Here is an 18,150-nt window from a genome sequence, read left to right as displayed (position 1 = left end):
CTGGGGGGGGAGCAGCACTAAGGAAATTGGAGATGGCACTTTAAGAGGATATAGCTGCCCTGCCTCTTCTAATACTGCTTTTCTAAAACGCTTACTGTGAAGTAAAATCAACCCTATGCATACATCGAACCTTTCTTCTTTCTTGCAGGTGACCCAGTGCAGTGCTGTGCTTGGATGGGCCAATGTGCTCTGTACATAATGATTATGACATTTGAGAAAACCATCATCATTATAGTGCTCCTTATACCTCAGTGGAAAGAGGTTTGTATTTTTACAGCATTTTACAGAGAAATGAATTTCAGGTGGAAGCTGTAAACCAATAGGCTTCTAATAGTGTTTATTGGTTTGGCTCAAGCATCGTAATTGTCTACAGTCAATGTCGTTTAACTATCTAGTAGTAGTGTGTTCTTTTAGCTTGATTAGGATACTGCTAATTAGGCTTTCTGGCATCCATTGCCAGGAGTATCCTATCATATTTTGGGGTTTTTTTTTTTATACAATACAATATATAAAATTTTATTCTATCTCCTTGTCTGAGTGCTCTTGAAGCTCCTAAGTGGTTCTTCCTTTTCTTAATTCTTTAACCCTTACTTAAAGCTATTTTGTATTGCTTCTTGTAGTATTTTAAAGAATTTTCTTTGCCTGACCTTGTTGCTAGATCTAAACTGTAGAATTTTAGTAATTTGCAATGGATTAGTGAAGCCATTGCTGATGACTGGATAAATATTTATTTTGATAGAATCTGTGCAGCATAATTTTCAAAGTAATGGTGCATGGTGTTATAGTCCATTAAAACCACTTAGTCCCGACTTTATGCTCTGGACTACTTTGGGAACTCAGTCTTCTCCTTGCTGTGTATTTTGTGAAATGCTGGTCTGTTTAAAATTCCTGAAGATGGAACTTATAACATGTTTCTGGGGAGCATGGAGCTCTAAAATGTTCAAGATTTTTCTAACACAGCTCTTCAGACTTCTGTAAACAAAAATGACAGAGATAAGTTTCTTGCCAGCCCCACTTACTTATCTATGGTAATTTATAAGTTGTCCTAAATACTTTCCCTTTCTACAAAGCTGTCCTTTTTTGGTTCATATGAATTATTTCTGTAGTGTCAGCTAGTACATGAACAATTGCACTTACTAATCAAGTTATGTCCACATGTTGCCATGATCTGAACTTAATCCTTTTCTTTTCACAGGTAGCTTTATTGAATCCCATAGAGAACCCCCAGTTGGAGCTGGCAATTGTCATGCTGATAGTTCCCTTCTTTGTTAACGTTAGTACAACTTTCACGCTTCTGTGAGACATTTACTTGGATATCTTTCTGCCTGTTAATTAATTAACGTTAGTCCATAAAGCAAAGTATACTTTGGTGCTTAAGTTAATTTTTAAAGAGGAAGGGTGTTAAAGAATGGATAAAATGTCTGGATAGGTAGATTTTACAAAGCTGAAATACGTATTGAGCTAAGTAGCTCAGGAGAGCTACGGAAATGCTTCATAGACCCGTTTGGGCTGATGACTTCAGTAGATTGAATGTAATACTGAAATACTGACATGGAGATTACAAAATTGCAATGAAATTTGCTTTAGGAAACAGTTGGTCTAAGGATAGCTGTACTGTGAAGTATCCTGTGTCTGACCATAGCTAATAGCGGCTGGCCTGTGATGGAGCAGAAGAAAAGGGCAGGTGCACAATCATCCTTCCCAAAGTATACTCCTGAAGTAATCTGGGATTTAGGGACTAGAGCTAAAGATGATGGGTGTCCTTATATTTAACAACTACTGGTGATTTTTTTTTTTTCTTTTATTAATTTGTTCAAGCATGGATTTTATCCTTGTCTGTTGTACTAAGATGTCTGCCTAAACCGTTCACATTTCTACATGAAGCGTTAATATATGATCACTCTGAATAGCAGCTACTTTTCTTATTTTTTTTCTCTTCTACAAAGGAATAAAGTACCTATGTTCTAGAGCATTCATGCAATGTGTAATAAGCCATGTGACTGTATGCCTATACAAGATTTTACCTGTTTGGCCAATTCAGAATTATTGTCAAGTTTTCCTAATTCTGTCCAAATACTGATCAAATGAATATATGCTACTCTGAGGAAAACTGAACCATCACTTCCCCCTTTTCTTTAACAGGCATTAATGTTCTGGGTAGTAGATAATTTTCTTATGAAGAAAGGGAAGACAAAAGCTAAACTTGAAGAAAAGGAAGCAGGACAAGATTCAAGAAATGGAAGTAAAGTCCGATACAGGAGAGCAGCATCACATGAAGAGTCAGAGTCAGAGGTATGTAGAGTTAATTATTGCAATTAATGCAATATCAATCCAGTTCATCACTCATGCCATTGATTTAATTGTAACACTGTCAACTTAGTTTTGATTTTCTTTGCATGTACCTCTAACAGTAGTTCCTAGCGTTTGCAGTTGAAAACCAGTTAAAAAAAATGGCATTGTTGCACCACTCATGGTAGTTAATTTCCTTCCAGATGGGCAGGAAGACAGAATAATGTATTTAAATATCGCAGGTGAACTGTGTTACAAGTGCTTCTTAAAAAACCCACACGGGATACAAAACTAATAGACAATTCTAGTTCAAAGAGAGGTTAATAGCTTAAAGCGGGAGGAAGCTGGTGGAGGCAAGTGGCCTGATTTTGGAGAAGTATTTACATCCTTGTCTTAGCATAGTTTTATTCTAAATTATATTAAATGGGTGGTTTTCAGTTCACCTGAAGGATGGATGGTATCTTTGAAGGTAAGTTGTTTTAGCTTTAGTTGATTAATGTAACTTTTCTGCATTACAGACAGTACTATTTATATGGGGGTTTATTTAATACTACCAGTGTGGATAGAGAGCTTATATATATGCATCTTAACAGCAAGCCACCCCCACTGTTCTGGAGGTGCTGGAATCAATTCTTTGGGTATACAGTCAGTGACTGTAGTGGAGATCAATACACGTGCATCCTTCTTCGAAATTTACTGGAGGTTCCAGATAGGATGTGTGACATCGTTTGATAGTACTGGCAGTATATCCAAATTATGTTCTGTAAGCTCTTTCTTGAGCAAGTAATAAGGTGCTTTGCAAGCATAAAAAAGTAAAAGGTTAGAAGTAGAATGAAGAAAGAGTGTGACTTTGATTCCATGTTACTCAGAAGCCGCAATTTGTTTTTTAGATCCTTATTTCAGCAGATGATGAGATGGAGGAATCAGACGCTGAAGAGGACCTGCGTAGACTGACCAACTTAAAGCCCATTAAGAAGAAGAAGCATCGTTTTGGTCTGCCTGTATGACACGTTCCCTGACCTGTGTATTTGCAGGTTTCATGGCAAAAACTTCAGTCAGTGGGTTTTAATGTTGCAATTGCATCTCCCTGTCCGTACGAACTGACTAAAAAGCAAGGTCTACCAACAGAATGCAAATGGTTGGAAGACTTCCAGTTCAGATGCACTACAGACACACTGACCAATTATGCAAGAATGTCTTTTCATCATGTGTGAAAAACACAGCGTTGTTAAGGACTAGTCGCTAAGGGGATTTGTATCTGGCATTTCAGAGAAGATCATAGAAAACAGATACAGCAATCCTTCACTTATGGTTACTGATGATACAGTTTAAGATGTTCTCAAAAAGGCATCAGAGTGTGTTTTATTACTAAAACTGGCTTTTGCAGCATAATTCCTAGAGCAGAATAGTTCATGGTTACAAGCTGTAACTTAACGTTATTTTTTTAAGTACAAATGTTTACTTGCTACCGGGTACCTATGGAACTAATAGGTGGAACAAAGATTTTTTTCCAAGTCTCCTCAAATCTATTTGACTATTTTATATTTAAGTTATATTTTCATACAGTTGTATTTAAAGATTCTCTTTGTCAGAGAAAAAGGGTGCAGTTCCCTTTTTTTTGTGCAGAACAGGTCAAAAGAATTGTAGTGAAAATCTTATTTATCCTTGTGTCCTGGTTTAAGACAAAGGGATTGCAAAGGGAAAAGCTCTCTGTCACTGCTGAAGTCACCAAGTATTACTAAAAATGCAGTCCTAAGTGTGCTTTTGACCACATAATTTGAAAATACCTTTTTTAGTAGGAGGTGGTGTTTGCATATTTGACAAACGTGCACTTTAGTGTATAACAAAAATCTGTTGTGATAGGTTATTTGTGATATGAGTATCTATGGATGACTCTAATTATTCCTGTTTCTGCAAGTCTCTTGTGCATACCTCTCAAATGACCCAAAAGAGATGGAACATTTCTTATACTTTTCCTTATATTGGGCCTGCAGTACAGGACCATGATCTGATTGAAGCAGTTGTGCTACAATATTGCAAATAATTCTGTCCCTTGTTTTTTGTTGGAGAAGCAATCTTCTATTTAATGTGCTTTAAAAAAAATATTTCTCCTGTTTAATTGCCATGAATTCTGGTTATCCTTTAGTATTAAAAAAAACAAAACAACAAAAAACAAAAAACAAGCCCCAAGAAATATAATACAGTTGTTACTACAGAATTTTTGTGATTTTCATTGTCTTATCTTCTGATAATTGACAACACATGCTGATCTGAAACCTAGCAGACATGTTTTCAGTGACATCCTTTTGCTTTACATGTTTTCTAAATGATTGTTTCCGACAGCTTTCCTTGCTTAGTTAAACCTTGTGCAGGAGAAGGCGACATGTCAAAGAGGTGACAACAGACCTTAATTGCAAATCTGTTGTAGTATCTGAACATCAGAAATGTTCCAAGCCTTAAACCAAACAGTTTCATCAGAAAACTGCTCAGAACTTTTTAAGATTTTTTACATTTTTTATAGATTTACTAGGTCTTAATGTGATTTATTATCCAGACCACTTAAATGGGGTTCTTGGGCCTTAGTAAATACTGAACTGTGCGCTCCCGTACTTATTTTCACTATTCCAGCATTCCTTTTCACTGCTTGGCTGCTGAGGTGAACACAATGTTCTGAGACTTCAGGTACGCCTCGGTGTGTCCAGCCAGCTAGAAGGGACATTTTACCAAACCTAACGTTTGTGAGTTGAGTTGAGCCACTGACCTCTGTTACTGTGCACTGAAATGTAATAACTGCAATAAGTTTAGGTACTAGTGTTTCTTTTAGACAAAATCTAGAAACTAATGACAATGGAAGCTTAATTGAGTTATTCTGAAATGGGGGGTGGGAGGATGGGGAAATGTCCCTAATCAGTGTGGCCTCTGGTTTAGTTTTTTGGGGTTTTTTTCATTGATTGTGTGACTTGCATCTTCTCTTGACTATTTACCACTGAGCGGGTGCATATCTCCAAAAGCACAGTACTTCAAGGAATTCATTTTCATCAACAGAATAGTCTCATACAGATCACTTTTCCAAAGGGATTTAAGAGCTAGGGCTGGTTCTTGTCGCAAATGTCAGCATTTATTTTTTTAGCGTAGGATTTGTTCTATTGCAGATAATGAAATAAAGCTATTCAACATGTGCTACATACCACTGCACAGCCATCACTATCCTCGTCAACCATCAGAGATAACTGAGCAGCGCACACAAATTTAACTGTATGAGCTTTCATTTTATCTTCCTTTTCCCTCCTTTTCTCCAGTTACTTAAATTATCAAAATTATTTCTAATTCTAGTCTCATGTTTAGTCTGTGAAGTGTCAGTATAAAATTATGGCCTTAATCATGTAAAACATTCATTTTGAGCAGACCTCAAACTTACTGACCAAGTACAACACAGTATAAAGCACTACAGAGCCGTTTCTTGAAGATGGTTATAGCAAAGGTACATGAAAGCCTAATTTTTCCTGTCTTAAGTGCTTAAATGTCACTTGGTTTGAAATTTTGATATGCCTAGCAAGATGATCTAGTAAAGCACTATGAGCCAAAGAGACAGAAGTATTTTAAATACTACAGTAGTAACAGGAGGAGCATATCTTGAGAGCGGAAAAAACAGCTCTAACTTTCTCTACTAAGATAAAAATTTTATTTGCAACCTTAGCCAAATAACAAAATTATTTTCTATTCATTCTTTGTTATCATGTGAAAGAGATAGAAAATGTAAAATTGGCAGTTTTCCTCTTTGTAAGATAAAAATTTGAGTTCTTGCAGTAGGTACAAGTAGAAGTGCTTTTGCCTGAAGAGCTTGTATGTGTGAGAAGGAGGTGCGTGCCTAGTGCTTCACTATGTCTTACTGTTTGTTGAAATGTATTGGCAGTACAGTCTGAAAGCAATTTTTCATAGAGTTGATCCAGTAATAATATTACAACATGACAACGTTTGCATTATCCTCAAATTAACACTCTAAATTTATGCCTGGTAAATGTACTTCAGGACAATTGAGCAAAAGTTTAATTCAGGCTGTGCTTAAAAAAAAATGTGATTCTGTTTAATGAAAATAAGCTATGTAGTATATGCCAAAGTAAGAGAAAGGGATTGTAACTGACAGAAGAGAGACAGAAGTATTGGTGGAGATCGAATTTACAACAAATGGTCAACCTAAATGTATTAACTGTTTCTAGTATCTGACCTGTGACACATCTGCATAAATTTAAAACACTGGTGTTGTCTAATACGTGGTTTTCAAGTTCTGGCTTTAATATGTTCAGGTCCCCTTGTCTTACTTTAAGTAGGTAAATGCTGTATGTTAATGTTGCTAACTAAAAAGTTCTATAGCTTTTCTTCAGGGAAAACTCAGAAATTGAGTTGCAAATTAGAGCAATGCAAAGTGATCCCCTCCGGCAGGTGTCTGCTCCGATTCCAGCTGTGCCTGGGGAGGGAGGCGTGGGCTCTCGCGCTCTGCTGAGAGCTGAGCATCACAAGGAATTTCTGCCACTGTGCTTAACTAACCCATGTTTGCAACTTTGCTGTGCTTTTTACAGGAGAAACCAGTAATGAAAGTGAATAAATTCAGCCACATCAAGTCAGAGTAGATCTACAGCATAGGCGTGCAAACTTTTTTAGGTAAAGTTTCCAGTCCGGTTACTGAAAATGACTACTATGGTTTTACAAAGTAAAACTGCGGTATCTTTAAAAAAGGGACTCTTTTGTAGGTGTGTTTGTCTTGTGTGGGTATCCGTCTCAAACTGAATGTTGGGTTTGTTTGTAAGCAAATTCAGAGTATAGCCTATGTGAGCAAAACCAACAGCTGTATTCTGCTGCCCCCTGTTTGGACCATATTGTTTAATCAGTGGTGTTAAACCTTAAACTTTTAAGGGTATCTGATGTAATTACATTGTATAATCGTTTACAATAAAGTTTGACTTATTACAGATTTGTACACTTGTTTTATACTTGTTCTGTTTAAAAGAGTGTGTGTTTCAGTGTTTAGAATGTGCTGTTGTGGGAAGCAGGGTTTGCTACTGGAGTTTAAATTCAGAACTGCAGATCTAATTTTCTGCACTCTCTTGTTGGTATCAATTTCAGTATATTCATTTACCTTAATAGCAAGGCCCGTTTCAGTTGGAGGGCCCACTGTTAAGTAGCAAATTCTGGTTACGGCTGTAAGAATCCTTGCAAGCTCCTCTTGGATCTGTTCCCTGAGGAGGGTTTTTGCCCTCTGCACGTGCACACATGGAGAATAACCATCTCTATTTTCATATTGAAAATAAAACCTTCGATGTGCAACGTGAGAACTCCTGAGATTGCAGAACATTGACGTGAGGCCCTCTGGAGTGTAGGATGTTGTTAAAATGCTTTAATCACACAGCTGATTATCACAGCCTGCTTTTGGCTTTTCAAGCAAAGCCAGACCTTTTGGTCATTCGCAACATGAATGTGTAAACTTAAAAATTTCTGAATTTACCTCAAATGTCCTGCCCCTTGGCAGAGGAATGGCCTAATTCAATAACTTGTTAACCTGTTTTATCTTCTGTTCCCCTTCTGATTTGTTTGCAGCAGGTAGTAGAAATGCAAGCTGAGGGGAGATGTCTGAGGATCCTGTTGAGAAGTTTGCTCGTGCAGTGCCTTGTGCCACAGAACTCCTGTAGTACCTCCTCGGAGACAGAAAAGGGCCATGTGGGAATGTCAGGTTCTAGGACCAAGTAGCCTCTCTGTCCCTGTCTCCAGAGGCCAATATGCTGGAAATGACCAATGGCTTCCTTGCTTACTTTAATCTCTGCTACTTCCCAAAGCCATGCAAAAGGGGAAGGGGGAAGCAGTGCTGATTCTTTACTGTCTGATGAAGACATCACTCATATGTGCTATCTAGGTAGCGCAGAGCTTTCTCTTAAGCTCCAGGGAAGCAGCAGCTTTGATTACCAAAGCGTCTGCAGCAAGTGCTTGGACTTCCCTTATTATAGCCAACAAAATGGGTGTAGCCTACCTTGTTTTTTTTTTTTTTCCTGTTTTGTTGAGCAGAAAGGTGCTGTCTTAACTCTCCAGGTTCCCTGGAGGTATGGCAAGGTATCTGCCATCAGTTTTCCAGAGTGCTGGAGGAATGAGGAGAACCATGTAGGACAAGAGCTGGCTCACTGTGAAGCTGTAACATGACCATGTGCAGGTGATCAATTTTTTTTTTTTTTCATTGGCTGTACATGGTTGTTCCCTTTATGCCACAACAGAGCAGAAATCCTGTTCTTAGTGAGCTGCTGTTGCTATCGCCCCTATCTATCTTGGTGGCAGCAGTTTAGTGTGTTCTGCTGGGCTGGACCTGTGCAGTATCAATCCATTACTACCTCTGTAACTCCTCTATAATGTTTGCCCGTTACTTTTGTTACTTCCCACCTACTACACACAAGCAGCCCTGTACCCACTGCATCCTTACAGGGAATTCAGAGAACAATCTTCAACGTATCAAGCCTGTCAGTCCTCTGAGGGATGTTAGCAGTGTCCTGGAGAAGTCAAATCTGTACGAAAGATCTGTGTCTCCTGGAGATCACAGTGGCCAGGTGTGTGTACATTTGCTATATTCTCCATGGTCATCACCACATTTCAGCTGCAACCGTTCCTGAGCAAAGGAGTTTTCCACACTTCATGTTGCAGTGGAAGATGAAAGAGGGATAACTTGTACTTTTAATAGCCACTATTGAATAAATGAGCGTATTTTGTTTCATTGTCATTCATGTCCCATTTAACAGATCTCAGGACCTCAACCAGGTGAATAGGAACATTTCTACTCTGAAATGTAAGTAAGTGTGGATTTAGGTTGTTTTTTTTTAAAAGAAAAATTAGCCCATGATCTGTAAGAGAAGATGGTTGTGCTTCTTGTTCAGCCTTGGTTTAGGAAATGTATAATCAAAGACAACAGAATTGTCCCGGCTACGGGAGATGTCTTAAAAACTTCAGGATATGCTGCCTACCTTGGAAGCACCTCATCTCCTACCTCGAATGGCATGCAAACTGAAGGTGCTTTGATTTTCTTTGTATAATGATTTTGTTTATATAAATTAAATTGCCATGAAAGTATAACTGTTGCTTTTGAGTGAGGAATATGTAGTACCAATTAAATGAAGCAATTTTGAAAGCTGAAGGGCAAAAATAGTTCAGTGTCTTGAATTCTAAATATTTGCTTTAAACACACAATGTTATTTTCATGTTGTAATAGATAGTGTCAAAATGGTGATGCTTATAGGGCTGTATAGAAACATCTTAGTAGAGAAGGAGAGGTGTTACTTTCTACAATAGAAAAAAATAGATGTTTTTCCTAAAGCTGATGGGTTTTTTTTCTTCTGCTTTGTTAACCTACTAAAAGGTACTGCTGTTCTGCAGAAATGTTTCCTTTAGTTTACTAAGCTATGAGTTTCAAATAGAAATTCAACATAAGGAATGGCTAAGTATGTAACATCCAAACTGCTTCTTAACTTGCAAATAATTCCCCCAATAGCCATGTAAAGGAAAGCATCTTCTCAGGCCTGGAAAGAGTTCAACTTCAAGGCAAAATGGGCACCCAGAGGCCTGGGGGATTGTTCACAACCAACAAACCCTGTAGTCCTGATCGTATGACGCTAGTGCTGTGGTATTGATGTAACGTTTCCATAATGAAAAACATCAATTTTATTTTACCTCCCGTGCTTCTCTCTGTAGCCTAAACAAAACAGGTGGAGCTTGAGAAAAGGCCAGGACAGATTTCTGTCACTACAACGGTCGATCTTTCTAGTAAAAGATGTTTGGAGGTCTGCCACATCTGCCTTTCTCATATTAACATACCTGGCTGGAGTCTTGGTTCTTTGTAGGTGTTGAGTGCAGTCACAGAAGCTGACTTTTTTGCATGATGCAAAGAATTAATGTAAAAAAAAAAAAAAAAAATTAAAACAGAAGGGAAACAACCCCCCACCCAACCCTCTCCTGGTAATAAAAATTAGAATTCATGCTTCAAGTTTATTTTTTTTTTTCTATTTAATTAAATAATTGTTTAGAGAACAAATCTTAAAAGTTCTGGAGAAGGTTTTACTACTGTCGGTGGGTACAGTGGGGAACACTGAATTTATTCATGTCTGAGTAGCCTGTTATCTGTATAAGAGTAGCTGAAATGATTAAACTGAACTAATACCACTGTTAAGTAGAAAGTCATTTTACTCTCTCAGTTGTGTAGGAGCCAGCATCACAGAAAGCTCAGCAACAGAACCGTAAGGGTAAAACCATATTCAATTTTATTAACTCTCCCAAACACATGAAATACTCTTCTGTTAAAGATCCCTGTGCAAAAGCAATTTAGGGTACAATGTTTTTCTTTGGATGTTAGGTTTATATAATCTTTAGGGAATGCATATTTTGTTACACTGGGAAAGACAGATACACACTGCCTTTTTTTTTCCTCATCAAGAGAATTCAGAGTGAATTTTGTGTCTGTAACAAAGTTTTGCCTTTTAAAGTTATAAATAGAGCCCCAGTGGGCTCCCCGGGAAGTCGTTCTGCAGTGGATCGGGCTTCCCCGCGGTCCCGCCGCCCCAGCTGTCTGCTCTCGTCCGTCCCCGGCTCCGTCTGTCCCCAGGCACAGGGCGCAGTAAATACTGCAAACCCTAGTCATCGCTAAGAATAAACCTTTTGACAACAACAGCCTCTGTCAACCTGAATCACCCTGGGTTCTGGTTTGGGAAAATGACCCAGCTAATGACTTCATGTTAGATGCTCTATATAAGTCGAGGAAAAAAACAGGCGTTCACAGAGCGCCCAGGCTGGATTTAATCAAAGCCGGGAAACGACCTCGGAAGGGATTACGGCCGAGTGAGCACCGCAGTTATGTCACAGGTACGGGGAGATCTGTATGAGGCTGGCGCTCCTTAGAGCAGGGTGCCCGACAAATATGTTACTGTTTTAGACGGTTTGCTTGGAATAGCTTATTAGCAAGTTACACTCGTTAACCAGTGAATTCAGCTTGTCTGCTCTATGTGACTTGTTTGATTATGTTTAAGTATTTAAATGCTCTGTTTATATATTTTAACAAGTAAGTTAGGAGGGGTTATTTGATGAAGGAAAGCAGCTGCCCTCTACATGGTTAATTTAGTTTGAAAATGTTCTGGTTTTACCATAAACATTTTTATTTCTGTAGGAAGGGAAAAACCATTTCCCCTGCTCTGGTTTGGGATGTTTCACAGAAGGAGTGATTTCTGCTTTTCCAACACGCTTTCTCAGACAATGATTTGAAGTTTTGGCAGTAGTTTTGAAAGGATGTGGCTCTACTCAAGTGTGCTGCTGTGCAAAGCTTAATGTATTAACATGCAGGAAAAGAGAGAGCGTGACTGAAAATTATAACTGTTAGGATACAATATTTGAGACTGAAATTTTGTATCGCACACTTTTATGTTCATTTTCTAACTAACGGTTGTCTTCACTGTGTTCCCCAATAATCAGTGTTTCAAAGTGATCTTAACATTAGCTCAGAAATTTTGAGGTTTTCACCTAAGTGTTATGTTTTCAACACAAGCTACGTGTGCCTGGCAGAGTTCTCCCCAGTGTGAGAGTTTTTTCCCTGGTGGGTGGGATGGACGGTAAGAACACGGGGAGGGTAGAAGAGCACAATCCTCAAATGACATAGAATAACTCAGTTCAGCATATTTTCTTTATTCCAAAGAAAGAGAGACTTAAAAAAACAGTCATACGTCTTGTAAACCAACACTTTTTGACTTGTGACAGGAGGAGATAAAGCGCAGGCTGCGCTGCTGTGCCAGCTGGGAATGGCTCCTGGCAAACCCTGCTTACAAACGCACTTGCGTTGGGAGCAATTAACAGTGTGTGGCTGCAGCGCTGGCAGCTACTGGTGCTGGCAGGTCCAGGGCTCACCTCTGTGGCTCATAGTAACCTCTCTGTGCAGTATTTTTCCTTTTTAGCTGGGGGCCAGCTAATCCACAGCAGCTGTCCTGCTGGAAAATCCACCTGTAATCAAGCATGAGAAGTTTTATTTTAAAATAACTGGGTGAAATTCAACCATTCTGCTTAGCCTGGCTGTGTCGCGGTGCATCTCAAGTGCCTCCTTTCCTTACTCCATCCCCAAGAAGTCCCTTATCCCGGTGGAAAGAAGCCCTTGCAGTTATTGTCTCTTGCCAATAACGGGTGAAGGACCTTAGCAGGTTTCATATTCCTGTCAACAAAACAAGGGGTTTTTTCCCTTTCTGTGTTGGAGGCAACACAGGTTGTATTGGTTGCATGTGGACCATGCCATGGGCATGGGGGACTGTTCCCATCACATGCCAATTTTCATTACGGATGGGCAGATGAAACCCTGGCTGTAGGGATGTTTGGTTAACCAGCTAACCGAACAAAAGCTGTTGTGAATTTTGAAGGGTTTGCTACCACCTTTTCCCTTTGCTTGCTTTGGCTACTTGTAGAGTGTTTTCCCCAGAGGTCTTGCAAATGTTTTGTTTCCCACAACACATGCGAATGAGATTGACAGAGAGCTATTCTGAGCGTTCCCGGGAATTTACAGCCAGCAGGAAACATGCCGAAGGCTCCAGTGCAGCCAGCCTGCCCGTGCCCGGAGCCAGGCGTGCACACGCTGTCTCTGCAAGCTCCCTGGGACTCGCTGCTCCAGCCATTCGCGGGCCTCGAGGGATTTGTTTCCCTCCATAACTGTTTTTAGCTTTACAAGCAGTGGCCTAGAAACGTACAAGTGGGCTCCACCGCTGCCAAAATCCAAATATCAGAAGCCCTACATATTGTAGTGACAGTCAGAGAAGTTTCTCATTGCTGGTTCAGTGTGCAAATCTGTTGGAGTATGTGGGTCTTTTATTCTTTTTAATCGCATCTCCTGTGCCCCTGCGCCCTGCCGCGAGGTCTGCTTGGTGGGACCTTGGCAATCGGTCCTTGAAATAGTAAACTGAAGAGGGAATGTTAATTGTGCCGGCTGCTGCTGGTTGACATTGTGACTGACTTTGAAGTGCTGATTTAAAGCTAGGGGTAGGCTGATATGATCCCATGTTACCCTGGTTGTCTTCTAGCAGGATAAACTGTAAACAGATTAGTACTTGGACGTTCCAGTGCACCACCTGATGATGCATCTGTTTCTACATTAGCTTTCCTTCTCCTTCTTTGGGTTCTGAGTCCAGGGTTTCAGGTGTGTTCAGTACACACTTGTAGACAACAAGATTGTTGAGTGCTCAGATACTTTTGTTCCCTACATTTAAGATCAGTAACTATGGGTCAAGTGTTAAGTTTATTCCAACTAAGTCAAGCCAGATTTCAGAATCTCTCTGACCAATTTCCTAAAGAAGTAGTGCATAGACTGAGGCACAAGCACAATTTAGTAATTAAGTTTTTTCCTTCCCAAACATTGGACAGATTCTTGAATTAGCAGACTGTACTTGCAAAAAGGGTCAGGCAGGGCTGTACGGAGAAAATTTAAAAGTAAATAAATAATAAAAAAATATAAACAATCCAATGTCTCTTTCAAAGGCTGTACGATCAGAAGACAATTTCAGAACAGTAATAGTAGCAACAGATTTTGAGCAGTGAAATCATGGTTGTGCAAAGATCTGGAGTAGCTGAGTGTGCAGTCTCAGAATTGAAATAGGTGGAATATTGTATTAGCAACCTCAGTGTGTTAAGGCAGCTTTGTTCCCTATGCTTCTAAACACAAAATAGTGATGCGTGGGCAATACATCTGTTTCTTAGCCAGCCCCTGTGAAAAAGAAGCGTCCTCCAGTGAAGGAAGAAGACCTCAAAGGAGCCAGAGGAAACCTTTCCAAAAACCAGGAAATTAAATCCAAAACCTACCAAGTGATGAAGCAGTGTGGTAAGTCTCCTTGATAGAAACAACTAAGCAGTCTTCCAAAGTAAAACATCGACTTAATCGCCTTTTTCAAGTGAAAGGGTGCGCCTCTGAAACAGCAGCCAGCAGTGTGCTCACCGACCCTGGCCTGGCTGTGCAGGGACTTTGCATCCATCATGATGGCACCAAGAGGTGCCAACAGGGCTCCGCTTGGAGTGATCGTTCTCCCTGCCTGGACAAAGCTGGGGGGAGAGCCCTGACTTTGCCTTCTGAATCAGGGTTCAAACCAAGCCCAGGGCCCATAGCCAATCTCAATGACTGCCCAAGTTGAGACTGAAGGCTTGGTCATAGATTAGGGGATTTCTGGCCTCTCGGTTGGATGAATTTGATGTGTTTGAGATGAAGTAGTAATTGTGGGGGATAAAGGGCAGAAGGTGAGAGAGGAGAGAGTGGCTGCTTGCACTGAACACCCCTGGTGCTCTGGTTTTGTGTTGCTGTTCCACCACCAGTGGGAGAGTATAAGGAAAAATGATAAATTTTAACCCCTTTTCAGCATAATAGCATGGATTTCAGTAGTTTCTAAGTTTCTAAAGCACCTGCAGGGATTTGGGGCCAGTCGATGGCAGTAACCACCTACAGGTGCTGTCAGTTGCCCCGTGCTTAGGATGGGAGTGCTGTGCTTTAAGGTTTGGGAAGTTGATGGATGGATGGAATATTTATCAAATGTGTATATGTGTATTTCAGCAGCACTAGCTTTACTCCCTGAATTTGGTGTGATACTTCACTGATTGCTTCTCCTGGTTTTCTTTTCTAAGAACAAATGGGCTCTGCAGCACCCTCCATATTCAGCCGGGATCGGACAGGGGCTGAAACAGTCTTTGAGAAACCGAAAGAAGAGCCAGCCAAGAGCGTCTTTGGCTGACGGCAGAGCTGGATGTGTCTCACCCAGATGATCGTTGTAATGTTGTCCCAAATTTCTGCCCCTTATACTACAGTCACTGTAGATCTAAGTAGCTAATTTCTACTGTAAGTCACTAAGTAGGGAATAGACTCACGTCAAAGGGTACAACTTCCATGTTAATTTTTATTATGTGCTTTCTTTCTATGTGTTGAATGGTGTTTGCTATAATGGTTTAATAAAAAAAGGTTGTTGGACACAGCTTGGCACACTGTGGTGATTAATTTCAGTTTAGGCTTAGATTAATTCTGTGGACACTTCAGCATTACAAGCTACGACCTAGTCTGTCAAACGCAAAGAATAAACATACAGATGACACAGTTTTAGTGTCCGTGCAATTTCTTCACATTGTGCCCTCGCCAAGCGTGAGCTGAGGAGGAGCTGGTCGAAGGGATGTCACAGAAACCTGGAGACTTCACCCAAACCTGTGCTGGCTGCAGGGGTGCCCCGGCGAGGCCCCTCAGGGCTGGGCTGTGCCACAGGGCGGCGGCCCCCCTCAGGGCTCTCCCCTCACGGCCTTCCCCTCCTGTCTCCCCCGTCAGGGCTCCCTCACAGCCCCCAGGGCAGCAGCGTCGCGGTTTCCCCACAGGCGGCCCTGCTGGGAGGCAAGGGGCCAGGCTGTCAGTGTGCCCCAGCGCCAAGGGAGGGCTTTCAGCCTGTTCCCCAGTGGCCTTTTCCTCTCATCCTCGAGGTGCTGTTGGATCACGTAGAAGTGGGCGACAGACTGGCAGCACAGGCGCCATGTCCCTCCTGACTGAGGAGCCGAATGACCCACTGAGTCTCTCTGTACGACAGCAAACCCACTACAAGTGGAAGCTGGTTTTCTGCAACTCTTGTTTACATCTTTGTTTGCTGCATTAAACATGAAACATGTTTTCCCCCGAGGTTAAAAATTGGAGTACACCCCCTCAGCTGGATTTTTGTGCTCAAACACAGATGATCCTCTGCTTTGTTGGCAGCTGCCGCGCTTCTCACACACCGAGTCCCTGGCAGCACGTCCAGGGACAGTGAGGTAGGTGCCACCTTTATTTAAAGAATTACTTTAATTTTGCATAGGCTAGACCAGATTGAGGTAAAAGTGATATCTAAGGTCTCTGTGCACCGTGAAGAATACCACCTTTGCCTTTTGCATCCCAAACACTTGATGGATAAAATGTGCTGACATCCACAAAGCTCCCAGACAGGCTGAGTGGGATGTGCATAAGGCAGCAGCAAATCCTCTGGGTTTAAGGGGGAGGTTTCCTTAAAAAATTAAAGACATTGCTGGTGCGTTGCCCTGCCCCATTTTTTTCTCTTTCAAAGATTATTATTTGCAGCCAAGACCCTGCCTCCTCTCTCTGCTGGACACTATTTCTCCATGGGGCCTGGGCTCCCCACAGGTAACTCAGCACAGCCTTTTCCTCTGAGAAAGACCCCTTCCAGAGCTTTGAAGGTAAAACCAAAACAAAACACGGTCGAAAAAAGTTCCCACTCTGATAACACTGGAGCTGTCCCTGAGTCAGGTTTAACCCTCCCTAATCTGTGATGAGAAGTTGGCAGGAGGTTGTTTGTGAGAGGGAGAGGGACAAGTGGGGCAAAATGAGAGAGGGACAAGTGGGGCAAAATGTTGTTGTCACTTTCTTTTGTATGATACAAGTGACTGAATATTGCAAATTTGCTAGCCTGGGTAGCAGGAGCAGGGGGTGCTGTATTTCAGACCTGGCTTCGGGTATGTTGGTGCTGATTTAGCAAAGCACAGAAACCTCTGTGCCCCACAGGCTTGCAGTGCGGATGCAGCAGGGAAGCAAAGTAAGTTATCTACCAGAAACTTGGGATTTTGCTGACAGCTTTATTTCCACGATGTCCGCAGGTTCAATTATTTGTTATGCTTCCCAGAGTGACAGTAAGTACTCAGGGCCAGGGATCTTTTTTTCTTTTTCTGTCTTTTAAGATGGACCTCATCTGAAAAATACTCATTGGAGGTAAAAGTGTATTCTTGGGACAAAGTCGCTCCCCATTTGTGACAGTAAGGTCTGTGCTCTCCTGTATGAATTGCAGGAATCCTCCCCTGTCCCCAACCTTGCTTCTGTGCTGGAAAAGTTACTGGCTCCTGCTGCAGGACAGGAGATACTTGTAGGTGAGAGGAACAAATATAAAGCTGCCTGGAGAATTTTTTGTCATCTCTTCCTTCATCCTTGTGAATCTGATGTCTGGTCATGGAAAATGCGTTTTCTTCCTTTTTTTTCCTCATTTTCATAAAGAGATATAGTGACAGAGAAGTGTCTGAACAAAGCCCCAGGGCTTGAGTTTTTAAGTCATTTTTCACTCAAAAGTATCTCTTCTTGTGGTGGTGGATTTAGATCCTTCCACCAAGGTGCTCTGAAGTCGTTTTGCAGCGTGTTCTTTCCTCAGAGTAAGAAGCACTGGGTGCTGCAGGATTGGTGCCCAGTGCGCCAGCAGCAATGGGCACTGGACACCAGCAGGGATGGCTGTCGTTGGCAGCTTGTACAGAAACGGGGCAAGGTGCTCGAGTCTGGGGACAAGGCTGAGCACGAGATTTTCCTGTAGCTGCTTCAGCAAGCCACAAATGGATGTAGGAGGGATTTCACAGCTTCCCCAGGTGCTGGCTGGCTCCATGCACCTAGGAGCGGGGCAGAGCCATCCACGCAGCCTAAATCTGTGCAGTTAACGCAGCTCTTTAAGGTCCATGTGATTTTACATGTGGCTATTAGATAACCGATGACAGATCCACTTAATTAAAGCTAAAGCTTTGGCTCTCGGGGATCTTAGGCCACTAAGTGTATAATCGTGTGTATTTTAAGGGATTAAAGCATTACACAAGTTGTAGAAGTTAATCAAATGTATAGCAGCTGCAATTTTTCTCTGTTAAAATATATATATTTACATGTCCTGCTATAAACAATACAGTAGTATAAACAGTCTGCCTGGAAGAAGTGAAGTTTATTTTTTAAAAAGTTATTTAAAGCACAAGCCTTGTAAGACCAGGCTGTGCTCAACAGACTCTTTATGGCGAACTTGTATATGTTTGTCGAAGTAATAAATTATTGAGCCCTGCATTAGCGTC

The 18,150-nt window shown here is 41.2% G+C and overlaps 2 protein-coding genes across 3 annotated transcripts in view; both read left to right on the top strand.

Moving 5' to 3' along the window:
- Positions 1 to 7,168, top strand: part of LOC309595231 (store-operated calcium entry regulator STIMATE-like) — a gene marked incomplete at its 5' end in the record, with an annotated part of 36,980 nt that extends 29,812 nt beyond the window's left edge. The window contains 4 exons of one of the 2 annotated variants that reach the window (XM_082321924.1): positions 149 to 261; positions 1,196 to 1,273; positions 2,143 to 2,292; positions 3,180 to 7,168. In XM_082321924.1, coding sequence (XP_082178050.1) covers positions 149 to 261; positions 1,196 to 1,273; positions 2,143 to 2,292; positions 3,180 to 3,296 — 458 coding nt within the window. In that variant the 3' untranslated portion in view covers positions 3,297 to 7,168. The remainder of the gene's footprint in view (positions 1 to 148; positions 262 to 1,195; positions 1,274 to 2,142; positions 2,293 to 3,179) is intronic. The other variant, XM_082321925.1, reaches the window with a different exon arrangement.
- Positions 7,169 to 11,068: 3,900 nt separating this feature from the next.
- On the top strand, positions 11,069 to 15,287 carry MUSTN1 (musculoskeletal, embryonic nuclear protein 1). Its single transcript, XM_082321927.1, has 3 exons — positions 11,069 to 11,172; positions 14,032 to 14,152; positions 14,944 to 15,287. The coding sequence occupies exons 1-3, from the start codon at positions 11,164 to 11,166 to the stop codon at positions 15,048 to 15,050; spliced, it is 237 nt and encodes a 78-aa protein (XP_082178053.1). The 5' UTR covers positions 11,069 to 11,163; the 3' UTR covers positions 15,051 to 15,287.
- Positions 15,288 to 18,150: the final 2,863 nt, after the last annotated feature.

This window comes from Platalea leucorodia, assembly GCF_965183815.1.
Source record: "Platalea leucorodia genome assembly, chromosome: 9".
NCBI lineage: Eukaryota > Metazoa > Chordata > Aves > Pelecaniformes > Threskiornithidae > Platalea > Platalea leucorodia.
This window is presented reverse-complemented; position numbering and strand designations above follow the sequence as displayed.